At 39.8% G+C, this 19,432-nt stretch overlaps 3 protein-coding genes and 2 long non-coding RNA genes across 7 annotated transcripts; 3 read left to right on the top strand and 2 right to left on the bottom strand.

Moving 5' to 3' along the window:
• The first annotated feature begins 29 nt into the window (after positions 1-29).
• RNASEK (Ribonuclease kappa) lies at positions 30-711 on the top strand. Its single transcript, XM_970498.4, has 3 exons — positions 30-189; positions 235-363; positions 415-711. Exons 1-3 carry the CDS (start codon positions 121-123, stop codon positions 514-516), a joined length of 300 nt encoding a protein of 99 aa, XP_975591.1. The 5' UTR covers positions 30-120; the 3' UTR covers positions 517-711.
• A 98-nt stretch (positions 712-809) lies between these two features.
• LOC103313725 (E3 ubiquitin-protein ligase Topors) lies at positions 810-5,633 on the bottom strand. 2 transcript variants are annotated; one of them, XM_008197765.3, is made up of 5 exons: positions 5,207-5,633; positions 2,587-2,771; positions 2,438-2,533; positions 2,197-2,331; positions 810-2,146 (listed from the first exon to the last, which is right to left on the bottom strand). In XM_008197765.3, exons 1-5 carry the CDS (start codon positions 5,354-5,356, stop codon positions 997-999), a joined length of 1,716 nt encoding a protein of 571 aa, XP_008195987.1. In that variant the 5' UTR covers positions 5,357-5,633; the 3' UTR covers positions 810-996. The 2 variants fall into 2 exon arrangements, with proteins under 2 accessions (XP_008195987.1, XP_008195988.1); XM_008197766.3 differs by lacking the exon at positions 2,438-2,533.
• Positions 3,360-5,491, top strand: LOC135265602 (uncharacterized). Its single transcript, XR_010333319.1, has 2 exons — positions 3,360-3,564; positions 5,131-5,491. It is a non-coding gene; the product is annotated as an uncharacterized LOC135265602 (long non-coding RNA).
• A 108-nt stretch (positions 5,634-5,741) lies between the features above and the next one.
• On the bottom strand, positions 5,742-19,061 carry Myb (Myb oncogene-like). 2 transcript variants are annotated; one of them, XM_970495.5, is made up of 12 exons: positions 18,732-19,059; positions 13,567-13,696; positions 13,248-13,397; positions 9,832-10,281; positions 9,458-9,776; positions 9,255-9,409; positions 8,123-8,317; positions 7,784-8,068; positions 7,569-7,727; positions 7,397-7,510; positions 6,430-6,528; positions 5,742-6,354 (listed from the first exon to the last, which is right to left on the bottom strand). In XM_970495.5, the coding sequence occupies exons 1-12, from the start codon at positions 18,761-18,763 to the stop codon at positions 6,235-6,237; spliced, it is 2,208 nt and encodes a 735-aa protein (XP_975588.2). In that variant the 5' UTR covers positions 18,764-19,059; the 3' UTR covers positions 5,742-6,234. The 2 variants fall into 2 exon arrangements, with proteins under 2 accessions (XP_975588.2, XP_008195986.1); XM_008197764.3 differs by lacking the exon at positions 6,430-6,528 and having other exon boundaries at positions 18,732-19,061.
• Positions 11,378-12,636, top strand: LOC107398259 (uncharacterized). Its single transcript, XR_001575155.2, has 2 exons — positions 11,378-12,194; positions 12,327-12,636. It is a non-coding gene; the product is annotated as an uncharacterized LOC107398259 (long non-coding RNA).
• Positions 19,062-19,432: the final 371 nt, after the last annotated feature.

Raw genomic sequence — 19,432 nt, 5'->3', positions numbered from 1 at the left:
CGTGAACGGACTTTCTCGGCTGCGCACTAGACTCCAATTTCTCGAATTCGTCATTTGTCAATCACATGACAAGTTAGTTGTCTAAGGTGTGATCAGTTTTTTCAAAAAACACTCTCCAAAATGCCAGTTTGTGGACCAAAATTGTCACTTTGTGGCCTGATCTTGAGCGTTTGGGGCATCGTGCAATTGGTGAGTTGTTTGTCTAAGGAAAAACCTCCTAATTCTGTACTTTAGGGGTTGATGGGGATTTTCTACCACTTCCATTCGGTGGCTCTTGCCGAAGACCTTCCCGAGGTCGAGCCCCCAGAACATGTCAAAGATCTCGATAAATTTTATAGTGAAATAGACAGGGGTTTCACACAGGTGAGACCAAGTCCATACCCCCATGTTTCACTCAGGGTTGTTTTGTTTTAGAATGCCTACAACTGCTGGATTGCAGCTCTGTTATATCTTGTAACCCTTGCGATTTCAGTGCACCAGTTCTGGGCCAACAACCGCTCGTCCTTGAGCGTGTGAAAATGTTTAAGTATTGTTGCTCGTTTATCCGTTTTTAGTGTACATATGTTTAAATTTCACGTAGTTAATACCTCGTCTTTAATTTTATCTGTTATTTAATCTCGCGATTAGTTCAAATTTTACAACTATCTTGTGAATGCTAGTGTAGGATTATTAATTTAAGTTCAATAAAGTAATATTTGGGCACCGCCGTAAGTTCGCTTTTTCGTACTTTTTAACCTTGACATAATAACCACCATTAGTTAACCTTCACGACGCAAATTGTGATAAAGAGGATTAATAAAAACTCGTAATTGTCAAGTAATTTTTATTAAAATAACAAAAAAACACTCTCAACTCTACACCAGTTGGAATATGCGCGCTTATAGGGCAGAAAACTTTGGACTTGTTGAGAGTGGTTACAAATAGTGATTGTAAATGAAATCATAAATATAACATAGAAATCATATTTAAATAGGCTGTACAGTTAGTTACTGACGCTTAACTATCAGAACTATCGGAATCATACAGACAAGGCCTTGAATACCACAAGTTCGTTGACGTTTCCTTCTTAAGTGTATTCCTCAGCCGTCCGCTGCTCGGCCCTGCCTTGTGCCTATCTTCGTTCCTCAGGTCTCTAATTTTACTCTTAACGTACGGTTTATGTTCACTATAAAAACTTTCATCACTGTTTGTACTGTCTGTGTGTTTGTCCTCACTCTTAAGACTTTCGCCATTTTGTGACTCTACCTCTACAGTGGGATTCTGCGTCGAATCGCAAGCTTCACTCCCTAGTTCGTGATGTTTATGTGAATGTTTCTTTTCCTTTTTCGAGTTGACCACAGTGTACGACTTGTGTTTACTGTGCTTTGCTTTCTTCTTTTTGGTGAAATTAGCTAAGGGGATATCATCCTCATTGTCCGAGTTGTTCCTCTCCACATAATAACTATCTTTCCGTTTCTTCTTCTCCCTCTTAATCTTCTTCAAACATCGTTTATGGTACCTCTTGTAGCCACAGTCAGTGTCTGAAGAGCTGTCTTCTGAGCTGCTGGTGCTGCTACTGGTGGAAGGACTCGTCGACGGTGGCCTGTGACGTTTCTTACTCTTGGATTTTTTCTCCTTTGACTTGTGTCGATTCTTGATTCTGAGTTTCAACGGAAGAATCGGCTGCCGGTTTAATTCCTCATCGCACCACCGTGTCTCGTTTCGTTCTTCCGAGACTATGATTGGTTCGTCTGAATCAGTCTCAACGAGGTCAATAATGACCGGATCTTGTGCTTGGGCCCCTTGATTATTGTTCGTGTCACTGACCAAAATCACGTCACTGTCGTAATCCGAAACGTCGATTTCATCAACAAATCGGAACGGCGATGAGTGCTGGCGCTCAGTGTATATCACATGCCGGTCATAGCCAACCATGTCAAATGGAGACCGCATAAAATTGTAAAACTCGTGAATGAAATGGTCAGTTTTGTTCCCCAAGTAATCGTACAAAAGGGATCGGAACATGTAGCTACATATGTGGTGGCGAAGAAGGTGGTCCATGATGATGTCCACCAAGTGCATCACTTGCTGCGTGTTTTCGTACAAGAGGGCGTTGAGTTCGCGGTTTAGCCAGGGCACTAGACGTGTTCTCGCAGCTGGATTATGTCTAAAGTACGAAGGTCAATTTCTGATCAATTGGCAAACAGTTGTACCAACCTGTAGTAAGACGGTGATACGTCTCTATACCTTCCTGTTATATCAGGAGGAGCATAGACCCACAAATTATCGGTATATACAGATCTCCTAAACGACGTGGAAGTGTCACCTCTTCGTCTCCTATGGTTTGTATACCTAAAACCCACACAATTAACCCTCCAGTTTACAAATCTTCAGGCGGGGGAATGGAAGAAGTTGAAGGAAAGTCAAGGTAACGTTACTCCAATCTGTACAAAGTTACCTGTCGGGGGTAAAACCTCCGATGGTGAGTAACGGATGACTGAGCAACATTTGTTGAATCGCATGTTCTCCGTTTGTGTCCACAGTAAATGTGGTTCTGAAAAATGGACAATTTCCAGACGTATAAATACCTTTAAAATGAATACTCACCGAAAGTGGTACTGGTGCACGGGGGGCGTGGCAGGGGGCAAGTAGATCAAGGAGGCATTCTCGAGGTAACGGTTGTTCTCCACGGTGATGTTTTCCACAATGTGGACATCGTACTCGTTGAGAGACTTTATGTTGTGGAGGATGGATTTGAACTCTTGTTTGCACAAAGGACATTCCGCTTTAATCTGCAATTAAAAAGTTTTTTATTTTTTAGCACTAATATTAAAAAAATAAAGAATATTTTTGGGGTAACAGTTGTAGTGACGGCGCAGGTCCGAAAATAGGTGAAGAACTGCTAATAAAATTCACAAAACATGCTTCAATGTTCTCAATTTTTAGCTAAAGGACGGTTTCTTGTTTAAAATTTCTGCCTGATACGGGGAAAAATTCCCCATTATAAAAAAAATTATGTCATTTTATTAGTTTTGATTCTATTTTTCGCAAAATTTTCCTCCAAAAGCCACGAAGGTGATTAGATTGAAAATAATATTTTGGTCTCTTCGTTAGATTTTCTACAGTTTTATGAAATTTCGTGGTAAAAATGACCAAATCACCCAAATTACCAAATCACTTTCCCAACAATAGCGTAATTAAAGTTAAAAAGTATTTACGCCTGTTTCAAATGATGGAAGCACATTTTTGAACGCATTGTTCTCGGAAAACTTTTGAGCAAATACTGACCAACTCGAAGCACTCGAAAAGAAATTGTAGTCAAGTCGAAAATTACTTTATCTGAAGTTAAAAACTTACAGCGTTTGTTGGCATGTTATGTGTTCAATTTTTTACAATATTAAGAATTTTATCAATATTACTTAGCCACTGAGTGAAGTGTATTCGTAGTTTACTTATCGTGGGAACTGTTACAAAAGCGCGCATTGGAGAGTGTTAATATAGTGGTTTAAACCAGTTGTTCAGTAAGTCATCGTATACATGTTTGAGACTCAAGATAAGACATTATTTCCTTACCTTACTGAAGCAGTAAGTATTATGTTAATGTCAATAAAAGATAATTTTTGTATGTAAAAGATTATCAGAAATATTATGGCTTTTTGTTATAGAAGAAACAAATATTAACTGTGTAAGTTCTTTTGCTTTTTATTGGTATATACTTATCACTCTTTTTTTAATGAGTACAAGTACTCATTATCTTTATAAATGCCAATAAAAGGTGTTTAAATGTTATCCTTTAAAAAAGAAACTATTGAAATCGTAAAAAGCTAAGAATTATCATAGGTTATTACAAAAATGTAAAAAATTCACGCGACTATTTTATTTTTCTCTTACTCTACATATCAACAAAAGATACACTGGTTTGAAGATTACTCTTTGAATTACGTTTTCTTCAAATTCAGGTTGAAAGTATCAGTGTTTATTGTGATTTATGGTATAGATAATTGTGGAGAATAATAATGCAAAACATTTCTTTATTAGCTTTATTTTGATATAATAAAATCTTAAATTTTTGTAATTTGCCGTTTCATTTCTAAGAAAAAATAACAAAAAAATTAAGCTTTTTTTACTCCGAAATCAAGCAATTTCTTCGAGAAATTGTTTTACATTTTTCCACAATCATCTACACCATAAATAGCAATGAACACTGAAATCTTTTGTCTGTGTTTGAAGAAAATGCAATTCAAAGTGCTCCAAAAGTGCACCTTCAAACCAATGTATCTTTGTGGAAAATCCACGAAACTTCATAGTTTTCTTTATTTGGAAAACTAAAGTGATTCTCTACAACGCTCTGAACTCGGAATTCGCCAATTTTGAAGGATCCTATATCCATTTCCTTCAGATTTAAAGCTTGTCTGATAAGAACACTGTCACTTGTGGGGTGGAAGGAAAACATTATTTTAAATAAAATTTATTTATTAAGAACCTTTCTTATCAATCCCAGTCCAAGAAGTTACAACTTATTGAAAGAAGTTTATTAATTAAGTTACTATAATATTTAAGCTCCAATTTCATGGCAAAAAATTAAATAAACCTCTACGAAAAGTCCTATATTCGACAGTGTATAAAGTAGCAAAGAAACATAACGACGACCAGAACAAAGTTTTCAATTAGCAAGGGAATTCAATATTACATGAACGAAAAACTAACCAATGAACTGTTAAAAAATCAAATGTTTTTAATACTGGAACCACAAAATGTGCCTCCACCCTTTGCTATTTTAGGAAGCATCTTACTATATATTTTAAAGTTATGGTAGAAAAACTTGAGAACAGGGTCACTCCTTACGACTCTTTCTGTTCAAAATTTCCGTTCCCTGTTTTATTGCTCTTATCATTCCAACAACTTTTTTAAATCTCGACGTATTTAGTTAGTTAATTGGGTTTTCACGGGTTTTTAAGACTTCCGTATTACTTATCTGAACAAAAGGGTTTACATAGATATGGCAGTACATGAGGTCATCATTGCGGTTTAAGACTATGATCCTGATTATGATGACTTTTCAAAAACTATTAAAGGTTTTTCGTTCTTGCGAGCTGGAAATTTTTTGTACCTAAATAAATTATAATCTAGCTGTAGTACTTCTTATTTCAGTGCACCGGGCCATCAGCAAGTGAAAATACATGAACAATCGATGAAAATAATGTCGCAATCTTACAAATTTACTCACTCTAGACCATTCCAACAAACAACTGTAGCAAAATTCGTGCATGCAGGAATTGGCCCGACATTTGTTTTTGCACGTCCCCAAGCAGATAGCACAGTGTGGGGGCGGGCTAGCGGTGTCAGCACGGGGGCTTGCCAGTTTACTGTCTGCCATATCACTAAAACTCGATTTCACTGCAAATGCACTCCGGAGATGAATGAAGTCATGTTGATTTATCCACTAGTTCTGACCTTGCGAGTTTCGCGATTTTCCTACGATTAGACACACTATCCACTCACGCAACAACAATACTGCACCAAAAACGCTAATTTTAATGCTTTTTTAGCCTCCAAGTTGCTCTAATTTAAGAAAATACCACAAAAATCACTTCTAGGAACGTCTTGTGTACCGATCATGGAGTTGACATAAAACATCTGAAGCAGGGGTGCCAACGCAATCGGAAAACTACACCAGCTGCCACCTGGTGATTTTCCTGTTATGTAATACGGGGCACTTCCGAAAAGTTTAGTTCGGGGCGGAAAAAAACAACGATGCGGTGTATTCTTACAAAAGTACCAATTTTATTTAGTGACATAAAATTATAAAATAAATATAAATTCAGAAACACATTCTTTAAATAGATGCAAAAATTAAACTGAAGCATGCTTTATAAGCGAAACAACCCAAAGGACAACAAGAAAGAGACCTAGACCTACCATGGCAATAAAATTACAACTTCAACCTTTGGGCGTCCTTTCTAATAACTGTATATATTAAAAGATATAATTACGAAAACAATTATACAAGAAAAATGGTAGACTAGTTCTATACATGGTTTTTGTTCAGTAAGGTTTCATTTACTCAGTGAAAAGTCTATATACATTACACGTAGTTAAAAAGAAGTAAAGTGAAGCCGTAAACGAAACCTCACTCCGGTGATGCTTTATTGAATTTAGCCGACAAATCTACAATACAATCGTTTGCACTAAATTATTTGTAAAAAAGATTCTATTTACAAAGTGTAAACCGAATCGCATATGTACAAAATTTTCTTAAAAATTTAAAGAACGAGGTTTCAAGCTGGTAGTTCTTAAAAAATTGTGTGCTCGTTTAGTAAGGTCGATCTGGTCCTGCGTCTTGCCGCACGCAACCATGGCCCACATCTTCTCGATCTGGAAGAAAAACGGAACCTTACTATCAGGCGGCGCTTTGCGGACGTGGAGGGAGGGAAATGGGCGAGTGCTCACCTTTGGAGCTTTGGGCCTAGTATCCTCAAAAGTGATCCGCTTGGCGGCGGTGCTTCGTGGACCAGGGGCGCGGGAGGGGGCACTGGCAGATGGCAGGCGCTGCCGGGACAAGGATAAAAAAGCTACAATACCACCACACAAACGACCACATGCTGATTCCCCAAGCCTAGCATTAACACCCCCAAAGAGCCCCCGCGAAAGAGGAGCAACTTAATTTCTTAAAAACTAGGAGAAAATGCGTGGATTCTCTGTGCAACAACACTACTTACTTAAGTACTCAAGTGCTCTATCTACACAATATCTTAGTAATAATTAAAAACAACCGGGCGTGACTATTCTGGTAACGCTAAACTTTGTTCATTGTTGCATTTATGCTTCGCATTTTCTTCAAACCGTAATAACAACACAATTAACAATCAAAATAAATATTTAAAGACACAAATGTCATAATAATAAATCAGTTGCCTTGTTAAAGAACATTTCCGAGTCTCAGCCGACATAACCACGTGACCGAGGTTTAACCCCGTCGGTTGTGTCAGCGCGACCGGCCCCTGATAGTGTGACAATACTTGCGTTCTCTGTGCGATGGCAAAAGCTGACTGAAGAACAAAAAGAGGAATGGTAATCATGGACTTTGGTGACTTTATGCGCAACTTTTAAGTTGGCATAGACTAGAAGGTGAAGTGTAGGTACGACTCACGGTACATGCAAGATTGGTTTTGTCACTAGACTAAGAAATTTTCCAAACAAAATGTGGCCAATAAAAAATAAAAACAAGTAAATGTACAAAAAAAAAGAACTACAACCTAGACCTAAAAATCGAAGAAAAATAGAATTTCGAAGCGATTAATCCCAGACACATGTTAATAAGGGACCATGGGAACAGGTACAGGATTGTTAACTCAACAAAAAGGGGGCAGGATTAGGAGGGGAATAAATTATCTCCGAAATGAAACCATCCATGTACCTTGGATGATCCTGACTGAGCAAAATCCATCAGTCCGGTCACTCCCAAAGAGTCTTTCATTATCGAAGACGGCGTGGAGAACAGAGCTGAGGGATCGTCGCCCAACGATTTACTCTAAAACCAGACAATTAGTACAATGTCGAAAATTTGATTCGCAAAAATCGCAACTTACGGGAGTTTCCACAGCGAACGACGACATATCCTGCGACGAGGTGGAGGCCCAAGACGGCGCCAAAGCCTTCCGCACTCGCTTATTCGGAAGAACGTTTTCCTTGCCTTCAGCGAGCCCGTTCCCATTTTTTCTCTTCCCCGTCATGTAACCACTATCATTCTAAAAGTCAAGCACACATCAATAAAAAACACCACATTAAACTGTGACTAAATTACTGTAATCATCAGACTGGTGTCGGTTTCGTAATTCGAACTGATATCTTGGTCCTTCTTCATGATTTCCGTGATGTCTTCCAGACGAGTTGGCGTGTCTGGGAGGTGCGTTATAGGGCCGGACTTCTTCTCCAAGTCGGCTAAGGCCTTCTTGAAGGGCGTTGGGGTACGGGGCGTGTCCATACTTTGGAACGAGCGCTTGCTGGGTGTCACCGTTGGGTCGGTTGTGGAACTCAGCATTTCCACCTTGACTGAAAGACCGTTGGGGGTGCTCAAGGGACTGTAGTCCTATAAGAAAAAAATTAAATATTGTGGTCAGAAGACGAGTTGAATGTTTCGTACAGGTTTTAACGATCGATCTTTCAATGGTGTCGTCGGGAATCTCTTGACGGGCGTTGAGGATAAAGGCATCTCTAAAAAGCCAGGACTGTTGAAGAACTGTGAAGGGCTGAACGGCAACTGTTTTATCGGGGAGGTGCCATTGTTGTTGGTTGGTTTCGTGCTGTAGCCCAACATAGACGCAAATTCGTCGATGTTCTACAAAATAACAATGGACTGTAATCAACTGAATTATGCCCAAATATTAAAAACATGGCCATTAAAAGCGAGCTGCATATTTTATTTTTTCTACAACCCGTCATCATAAACAATTATTTAATTTTGAAATCAAAAAACCTCACAGCCACAACCAACTTTGATGACTTATAGACTCTCAAACTTCCCCTCCTCTGTTTTTTTTTTGCTCCAATGCAATTTGCATTTACCGTTTTTAATTTTCCAATCATTAATTCTGCCTTTATTAAAAAAGTTACAAAGTTTGCAAAGGTACGAATTGCTCATTATTTCGATAAAAGCTATCGATTGGTATAAAAAAAATTGGATTTGAGTGGTCATTAAATTTCCATAAGATGGAACCGTTCCCATTTTATTGCTTCTTTCAGAAAAAAAAGATTACACATCTCTTGCTCTTTTTTTATGCGACTGTGCCTTAATTTAATTATATCTCTGAATAAATTTACACAGTTTTTGTACTAGATATCACTACTTAAACCATCATATTCAAGTCAATTTATTGCCTTATTATAATAACTAACAAAAGAATGATGAAACATTTTTTTCATTTAACAAATAAAAAAACAGTTGTTAAATATCTAACTGATGATTTGTTTGTCGCTGGTGAAGCCAAAATAAAATTTCGTAAATGTGCGGTTTAAATCGTTTATTAGAAGGCACAGAGGTCTTATCTTCGAAAGTGGTATTTCGCACATAATTATCTAATTATTTTCAAATTATCATCGCTATCTATTTTACCTTCAATAGCACAGAGTTTTGCTTTATCAGATGCAATTGTTCAGTTTATAACTATTTCTCTTATTATTTTTAGTTTATGTTTTTGTGTTATGAAATAGATCTGGCCATTCAACGAATAACCATAATTAGCTAGAAATTGGGTTTGATGTCCTTTGATTCTTACCCGATCTTCAGCGCAGTCCGACATGATATCCTGGCCTTCACTCTCCCTTCTTCGCCTCGACTTGGCACCCCGTCGCAGGATGGGAGGAGTGGAGGCTCGGGTCATATTTTCAGCAGGTACTAAAGTGTTTTGGTTGAGGTTCGGCGGTGTCAGGCCTGCAAGCAAGCTAGAAATGACGTTTTTCTGACACTTGACCAACTTACGTGACTTGATAAAGTGGCGACTTTCGGAGAAATCCCTCAGTGGGTTTATTCCACTCGGGGTACAGTATTTCAGGTCAAAATCGTCAGTCATTGGTGTTAGTTTCACGGGACTAGTTTGGTTGTTGTACGTATTTACATCAAGGTAGCTGTATGATGGCAAATCTGCTTTAACTGAGGTCGTGGAGGGTGGAGGCGAGGAGGAAAAGCTGACGACCGTATGGCTGGGGGTCAGAGGACCTGGACTGGGGGTGGCCGTCAGAGAGAAACCGCCTGTGCTGGACTGGTTGCTTCCATGGTCGTACGTCTCCAAAGTCCATTCCTGCAATTAACATTAAAATAAAATAACCGGTCGTAACGCAATCCCGCGTGCTCACATCATTGATAATCAGATTATCCTGGTTGACACTGCGACTATCACAATTATCAATGGTCACAACTTGGTGGTTCTGGTACTGAAAGGCCAGAATGTCTGCTTGTTTTGTTTGGTTCTTTCTGGCTCTCCCACGGCGCGTCTCCCCGTCTTGGCGGTTCTCGGTCTCGTACCTCCGCCGCATGGTGGAGTTCCAGTGGTTTTTGATGGCATTGTCCGTCCTTCCGGGCAACAGTTTGGCGATTTTGGCCCACTGGTTGCCCAAAACCTTGTGCGCTTGGTAGATAATCGTGTCTTCGTTCTCCGTCCAAGCGCTCTTTTTTATTTTGGGGTTGAGGTGGTTGTGCCATCGCTCCCGACACTGTTTGCCGATACGGCCCTTCAGGTGACGCGCAATCAAGGTCCATTTCTTCGCTCCGTATTTATTCACCAATTCGATCACTTTTTCGTCTTCCTGGAAACACAGAAACAGAATTACAACTTCCGTTTTTTTTTCTTTAATTGATTACGTAACGTGTTCCCACAAAAGTCATAGTTCACAAAACACATATGGTGATGCTTTGAGGGTCAATTTGCGCCATTTAGGGCCATATGGTCGTAACGCATCGCCTGGTTTTCACGAAAACGTGTGAGAATGCCCCCAAAGTGGAGCAGAATTTATGAGAAAAATTTTGATTGCCATCGTTGGTAAAAAGGTTTGGATTACAATCAATTCTTTAGTCAAATAAAAGTGGTCAATTTGAACCCCCCACCCGTTGGGAACTCACAGCTGTGAAAAATAATGCTTTGGAAGCCTCATGTCCTGTATCAGATGGATGGAACTAGCGGTGAAATATTTGTTATGTGGCGATTCTTTTGTACTGGATCAAATTATAGTCAGGGGGAAAACACAATACTGTTACAATTAATGAAAGAAAGAGACAGGTATACGATTCGGCATTTCGTCCCTATAGGTATGAGGCAAGCTAACTGTCTTAAAAAATTTGCAAATTGCTTATCATTTGTTCCAATATTTTTTAAATTTTCTTTTTCCTTATTTGCTTTGTTCAATCTGCTCCTTATTTTTCTTTATATAAATAAAATAACCGAAGAAAACAAAGGCTTGACTTTATGCTTGCAGCAATATTTTTTAACGTTTATGTAAATTAATACAAAAATTTCCTAAGCAATAATTACTCGTCATTAGTTCATTACATAAACACTAGCCGTTTTTTACGTTTATAACTATATTTCTACAACATTTTCTGATTCCTTAATTTGAAAATCATTTTGATCTCAAGAAAAACTCAAGAGACGAAGAATTGTGGCAGTTATTTGAAAAATTATTTATTTACAAATAAAAATGCAAAATCAAATACCATTGTAATATGCGTTTATTTAATCGAATACAATTTTTGCTAATTTTTACGGAATCTCAGGTGGATAAAACCGTTTCTTACGCTATTGATTTAAATTCAAATTTTTCATCCTGATTGGTGTTGCCTAGACAACGCTAAACTGTCAACAAAACGAGCCAATCAAAACTCGTTATTTTAAACAACTGTCACGTGCAACAAGCATCATTTATTGCAAAATGAATGAATGATTAATGCTTATGAACAAACGTAATCAAAAACTGTAAAATTAACGAACAAATGTTAACTCAATTTGAGCTGAGTTCGTGTATGTCCGATTCAAATTACTTTCGGTAATGACCGTTAGTAACCGTTTCAGGTTGTCTTCATTACAGGTCGTGTTTACTCAAATCGTGTTTGAAGTGTGTCCGTTCCTTTGTGTGCGGCCAAATTCCTCCATAAAGCATGTAAATGTGCAAATTACGTAAGTACAGCAGCCCGAGGGGGCTATAAAGCAGCGCGTTTGAAAATGTCCCCCGCAATTGTCTTGTACTCGTTGATTTACGATTCGATCTTGTCTCGCAAAAGAAAAGCGTGGGAAGCCGCACAAGCTTGAATTAAAATCATCAAGTCGGGGCCGGGAGGGTTGAACGATCATCATATCGTGGCTAACGTGGCCCTGAAGACCGCCTCAGATTACAAAGTAAGGTGTGCCCGGACTGGATAAGAACAGTACCGTCCAAAACAAACCAGTTGAATTACGCTTTATCGTGGCTTAATTATACACACACGAAAAAAAATTGTTACGTGAGCGGGGGCGCGGGGTGAAGATTCACCTTGACGCAAGTTCAAGAGCCCATTCAGATTTAGGCACTCCCACAACGAGGCCCCATGAATAATGGTGTAGTAACAACGGCTCCGAATTGAGAGATTAAAAAAAACTAGTTTGGCACAGTTCCGACCGTTATGGGCAAATTCAAAGTTTTTTTCCTGTTTTTATTGGCACGGAATTTCGACGGGATGGCCTTGGCAGGTATGTCGTGGTCGGAATAACAGCCAAAGCTTGAGCTTCCTTCCTCGAAGGCATTATTATTTATAAAAATAGAAATTCATATATTTTGATATCATTGATCGAATTTTCTGGCTAATATATTGTTTTCCACAGGTAAAACTTTGTGGCAGGTGCAAAAGATCAGTCTTGTTTGACGGAAGAATAACACTGAAAAGTGCCAAGTCATTTTTAAAACAAAAGGAATTAATGCACTTTTTTAAGACGCGGAATAATGGATTAAGCTGTTACCCAATTATGGATAAAACTTCAACAATGTATTCCTGTAATATAAGACCGTTGTCGGCAAGCGCACATGGTGTACACAAACAAACACAAACAAGAAAACAAACACAGTAGAGGTGGATACAATTTATTATTGTTTGAAAATAAGATAAGCTCCGAATTAAACAAAATAATTTGTTAACTGAAGTTATTCAAGCTTTGGCGGAAAATTACCACTTAGTGCATAATGTAAGCAAATTAATGAACTGTGGGAAATTTATCGCATATTTATGATAACCCGTGCAGTCCATCTCACTGCAACTCAGTCGTAATCATTTCTATGGCTATTAAGAAGCCGATCGAGCGTACTAATTAAAGCCGCACCGGAGAAATACGTTTGGAAGGGCCACCGTTACGCACAAAATTCGGACCTGGTGTTTGCTAATTTTGGCTTGTTGACATTATTTTCCCCCGAGTCGAACGATGTCTTCGCCCCTTTTTTCTCGGTGCGCCCAAGCATGTCGAGATATCCAAGACAAAAGCGAAGAAACCCTTCTGTAGAATTTCTCGCTATACCGGTTCCCACCATGAACGGAAGAGGGGCAATGCCCTTTGTGTGTTACCTCTACACATTCATTGCACAAGACGTCTCGTAATAAGAAGAAAAGCAATTTTCTCTCAATAGCCGATGGAGATACGCTCATCAAAAGACAAAAAGGAAGTAACGCGTCATTAAAGAATTTTTTCCGGACGCTCGGAGAATGCCGATGAAGGCAGGCGTCCTTGGCTGTTAGTAAATCGGGTCACGCTCACCTCTTTGGTCCAGGGGCCCTTGACCAGTTCGGGATTCACCACTTTGGTCCAGCGCTGCTGGCATTGGACGTCCGACCTATCTGGGAAAAGCTCCGCAATCACATCCCATTTCTCGTTGTATTCCTCCACCAGCTGCTTCAAACGGGCGTCCTGTAATCAATTTGGACATTAACAAACTGGAATTTCCATCTATTATCTAGTCTGTCAACGGCGAGCTTGCTAAATAATAGCAAAGCGAGCTAATGAAACGATAATTAATTCAAAGCAGGTGTTCGATAAAGAACACCAGCTATATGTTAAACTATTTTCTCTTCCTTACCTCCTCTTTGCTCCACCGGCCCTTGTTTATGGGTTTCTTCGTTTTGGAATGTTGAGGTTCTTCGGTGAATGCTGAAGAGTCGGAATCCTCATTTCCAGAAATGTCGATTTCCGAATCTTCCTTTCGGTATCTGCAACAATAGAAATCTGCTTAGGGCGGGAACAAAGGGGGCGAATTTTTCCCACCAAAATTTGGGGGACTTTGCGTAACTTTAGAATGCAATGGGATCAAAGGTCAAGCCAGGTGTATGAAGGCAATCAACACTGCAGGGTGGCTTTTACAAAAAATATTCTTTTCCCAAAATCTAGCAATCAAAATAATCATTCGATGTCTGAAAATCTCCCCTTTCTACGATCAGCATACACAGGCTTCAACATGCAACCACCCCTCTGCACTTAGTCATAGCAATGACCAAGTTCGGGGTCGGCCTCACCCCATCATTGTGGGCCTTCCCCTCCGAAATTTTCCTATGGGAATGGCCTATTTTCTATTCAGCGTAAGAAGATTCACAATGCAAATAATCTTCCGAATATCTTTTACCTGGCAGGTCTCGATTAAACCAGACCCTTTGTGTGTTTGTGAGACCTCGTTTAATCAGCGGCAAAGTAAAATTCGCTCCTTCCGAAAACCAACCACCCTATGGCGGAAATGCGTGACAATGACAGGAAGCCTTCCTTTAAGTGCGTTCGTCAAGCATATCGCCACAGACCGGATGACCTAATATCGTTTTTATAATGAAGTTCGATCAATGAGATAATATTTCCTCCGAAGGGCAATTAAAATAATCACTTTTCGTTTTATGCGGATTGTTTATTGGCGCTGATGAAGCTACCACCATTTGGAACACGAGAGAAACCAGATACACTGCCATATGTTGTCGATTTATTTACACTCGATCTGACTTCACCAGACGCATACCGTGAGCATTAGCAGCGAATGCTCGACAATGGGAAATTTTTAGCGTCTAGTTGCGGAAAAAGCGTTCAACGGCTCCACTGCGCCCACGCTGGGAGGATTTGTTTACAGCCACCGCTACTCCATGGGAGAAAACGAAAAAATGTCACGAGTATCGTTCTAGTCCTGGTGCGATTTTAGGATCAATTTGAAAAGGATAAATAAAGATGAGATAGTGGATCCTTATCTTATTTACATTACACCCAGTGACAAATATGGATATTCATTGACTCTCTGTGCATGAATTTACTTCGTTAACAATGCTTTCAGAGTTTAGTATGCACATAAATTAGTACACTAATACTTGTACACTTTTCATGAAAATGTATTACCAATTAACGAGTTACGTCAGGTGTTCTTATAGACAATGAGCGCGTAAAAAAGACTTAAAATATTTTCAAATCCGTTGGATATATTATTACCGACAAGAGTAATAATAATAATAAGAAACAGGAACAGAAAAAATATACAAAAAAATGTTTTAATGGATTAGATTCGACATAGGCCCAAAATTTGGGGTTCCCCGTGTGCGGAAAAATATCTTTTGAACAGAACTCTTGGGAAAACAACTTCGGGATCAGACTTTATGGAACAATGTTGGAAGATCATATCGGATGCTGTTTTTCAAGACAAGACACGTTTATGTCCATATTTTCAAATTTGCATACTTTACAATGACCTCGCGGTCGGTGGCAAAATAAGGTGGATAAGCAAGGGTTTAAAGCCATAAAGATGCCGCTTTGTATTTTTCATGTACCTGGAAGAATTGTGTACATCACCAAAAATTAGTAGGTTAATTAGTGCAGTTTCGAAAGGTTTTATTGTAGTTTTATGTGCGCTTGGAATTATTCAAATTAAATTAGGCCATTTCCCGGTAAATTGTCGGGTTTAAAGCAGAAGTGTTGTTATTTAAATTTCTGTGAAACCGGATTATGGAATAATATTCTCGGTACGTCAACCACCATCCAATTGCCACTTTTCCTCGACCTTCACTCTGCAATTTGCTGCTTACTTTTCCCCGTCTCGAAGTCAATTACCACCGCAGTAGGTGGCAGCGCTACCAACTGTCGCCGAAACCGTCTTCTCCTGGATCAAAACGAAATTGAAGGTAGCACGTGTCTGCGACATATGTGCTTTTCTAGATGAATTGCACCTGTCTTCCGAGGGGATGTGGGCGAAAGGGTCCTTGCCTTACACTGGACATTGAACTGCACTACAGTTAGGCCGGAGTAATGAACCAGAGGATATAGGGGTAGAGGATAATGCACCTGATTGGCGAACGACCGATATTGCTTTAATTAGTGGACGGCTGCTGCGGCCTTTGTGTTTTTCGAGATACGACGACAATTAAAACGATTTACCCCTTCGAATGTACAATGTACCCCATCGTATTGGCAATATGCCGCGTTTTGACACGGGGGTGTTACGCAGCTGCCGCTCGTGTGTGTACAATAGCGATGCGTGGGGCTAGACCGCATCTGCGCTGGTGTTGCTATACCAAAAAGACCCAAAAGAATCGGGCACGTGACGATTATCAGAATGGATGTGGCGATAAGCGCCGCCGCCGACACCTGGGCCGCCGGATTTGGGTCAGGTTCACGTTTCCACACCAGAAAGATTAAACTGTTTGAAGAGGAAGCGACCACGACAACATGATGATTGAATGCTTAAACTTCTATTTCTTAAACTAACTGGTGCCGTTTTGGAATAATTTTGGCGCCACTTGAGGATAACTACAAAATGTAACTTCATGTTTTTTCTTGTTATTATCATAAACATGCAGCAGATGTTTCCTTCCGCACTACGGAATCTACTTTTTATCTGCACAAGAAGTTGTCCTTATGAATCTCTCCGTTTAGTAGTTTCGTCAAGGGGCACCAAAGAATCAATAAAAGATAAAGTTTCGGTCCGGAGGCAATCAGAGTTATTTATTATTATGATCGCATGTGTCCTTGTAGTGCGAAGCACCAAGAGGCTAAGTGGGGTTTACCCAACGATCAAATATTTGTTCCGATTTTTTACGCAAGTCCTATTTGTATTTATCTTTTCGTATCTTGGAAGATTCTTGGGTTTCGATCTTATTTTGCGGTTTACGTTGTTTTTTTTCTTTCATTTGGGTCGCGTTATCACAGCGTTGATAGTGCCTGAGTAATTTATGCACATGTGAGGGGTCATGCGGGCCCGGCAGGTGTCTCTTGTGAGTCCCCTCTGGCAGATGGTCTCCCCAGGTCGATCGATATCCGACTTGAACTTGCTACCATAGATACATTTCGCGTCTAATTGCAAAACTTCGTCAAGTCTCCCGCCTTTCCATGACCCGACCCCGAGGTCAAATTTTGATAAATTCAGATAGTGCAAGTCGCCAACACGATTTTTCCCATGAGCATTTAGGGAGTGCAAATCTCCCCTTGGGACGTTTTCCTTAGACACACGAACCAATTTCCAGGAATCACATAGCGCATCTGTCGATCGACCCCAAGGAAGTTTCCGGAGGGTAACACCCTTGAGTCAATGAATTTCTTCACTGTTACAAGGAAGGTAGACGGCGCGTGCCGCCGATCCAGCTGCTAGGAAACAACGGGTCTTTTGGACCCATTGTAAGACGTTCAGACATCGCGATTTTCAATAAAAGACCGCTTTTGTGGGGATTCCGCGACTGACCATCAGCTGTTGGCGCGAAAACCAGTTCCGGGGCAAATATTTGCTCGCGCGAAATTCAACAAACATCTGACATGTGGGCGATATTTTTCTCATGAATGGAAGAAACGAAACACGAGTGGGTATGCGGCCACTCCTTTTGGTTTAAATTTTACATACGATATGCGGACAAATTAGATTCAATACGCCCACCCTTTTATGTTTTATGTAACGCGTAAAAGAACATTAAACTCCAGAGCTTCATTGATGCGAAGCGGGGGCCGACAAGTGCAAAAAGCCAAACATTAAATTTGAGATCGCTATCTCCAATGTTCTGTGGCTAGGCAAATTCTTACTTCCTGAGAAATGTAAGCAAACATAGCACCACGATATTTATGTTCCACATTGCCTTGCAAGCCCCAATTCGATAATTAAATAATAGCTCTGAATTCAGAAATCTCGTTCTAGGATTGTCAAAATTGCGTTAAAAATGCCAACATGGCGCACCATAAACCCAATTAAAACCTTAATTACCCCAATGCAATTTTATTCACGTAATAATACATAATCACCACCGTCATTAACTTAACCCTTCTGTCCCGTCTTGACCAACCTCTTCCGCTCATTTGTACAACAAACTATATCTGATCTCGAAAAGGGTTGACGTTACTTTTTTAATAATTCTTTTCTTTCATTGTTCGGTTGGAAGGCGTGGCCCTTGGAAAACTTTTCAGCACCAAGAAGCCTAGAACGATTGATTGACAATCGCTGGTTGTCGGCAAAGTTCCAAGCCTTACCACGAACCAATCTTTGGACAAAGAAAAGTAAAAACTCCTCACATAAATACTTTTTGTTTAGGAGTCATAAAAATAGACCGAGAATGAGGTGGGTTGTCCATTTTTCGGAAAAGATCACGGAACCACAAAAAGATAAGGGTGTGTTGTAGAAGGGCCTGGAGAGTAAATACGAGTATGAGGAAACGCAGCTTTTCGTGATAAGTTTTTTATCATTTCCTGTGGTCGCGTGTTGTAGAGATTCGTAAGGAAACGCGTACACGACACCCTCTTCAGTAAATATACACCTACGCATTCTGTTAGTTGGAAGATTAGAAGATTACATAATTGAACGCACGTTAATTTCATTCACGCTTATTCAACAAATTGCTCGCTTCTCATTGGCAAATTCAAATCAGTAAACAACATTTCAATTTCGCCGAATGATGTCATGAATAACCGTCTTTTGCAACGTGCTCTTCGTTCTTTGGAATCTTCGATTTCTTCACTTTTTTAGATAAGGGTGGCACGACTGGTACGAGGACCCACATTTCGGGAACAAAAGAACTGCGTCTTGCCAGGAATGACAATTAAAACTGCCCTAATTACATAATCAGGTCTTAATGTTTTACGCCGGTCTGGGTTTGGGGGTTGTGGCGGACTTTTTTATGGCGCCATTTTGTAAATAGGGGTCGGTTCATCCCGCGAGCTCCGCATTCCAGACGACCGTCGACCGGTTTATGGAGACAAACCGACGATCTTCTTCGGAGAAATAAGTTGGTTGGGAAGGATTCAGCTTACCTGTCTTGGCTAGACTGGTAGTAGTGAGCCATATCCACACGGGAGCCCCGTAGGGCTGCAGCACTCACGCAATGCACTCGCCGTGTTTACTTTAATTCGACAACAGTCACTCAGAGACCTCGCTTTTGGACTGCAAACGAAGGACGGTTTCTGGTTCTCAGCGCGCCTTTGACAACGGGAGGACCTGCGCAATGGGCACAAAAACAGGGGCGGACCAAGGAGGATATTCACCATACCAAGCGCCAGGCATGGGATAGAGGATTAAGGAACTGAAGGATCACACAAAAAGGCAAAAGGAATTTCCACAACTTAACAACTTCGCATAACCTTACTGTTAGTTTACTGTCAATTGGCAGAAGCTGCAATTGTGCCAACTTGAAGATGTCTTCTTTTTGTGAATTGTAACATAAAAAAACGCACAGCAAAGAATTTAAAAACTTGTAGTAATCAGATAACAAACAATTTTGTTAATAATAATAATATGAACATATCAACTAGCAAAAACCTTATTTTAAAAAATACATTTTAACAAATACAGTCGAACCTTTGTATCTCGAAATTTGGATATGTTGAAGAAATGATTGGCTGGGTCCTGTTTTAAACCAATGTAATTTTATGTCAAAAATCTTGAAGTCGAATTCCTTTTTAAATAAGTTGGATAGAAATTCGATTCCCTTTAGATGTAAACCTCCATGAGTCGA

Source organism: Tribolium castaneum, chromosome 3 (assembly GCF_031307605.1).
Source record: "Tribolium castaneum strain GA2 chromosome 3, icTriCast1.1, whole genome shotgun sequence".
NCBI lineage: Eukaryota > Metazoa > Arthropoda > Insecta > Coleoptera > Tenebrionidae > Tribolium > Tribolium castaneum.
This window is presented reverse-complemented; position numbering and strand designations above follow the sequence as displayed.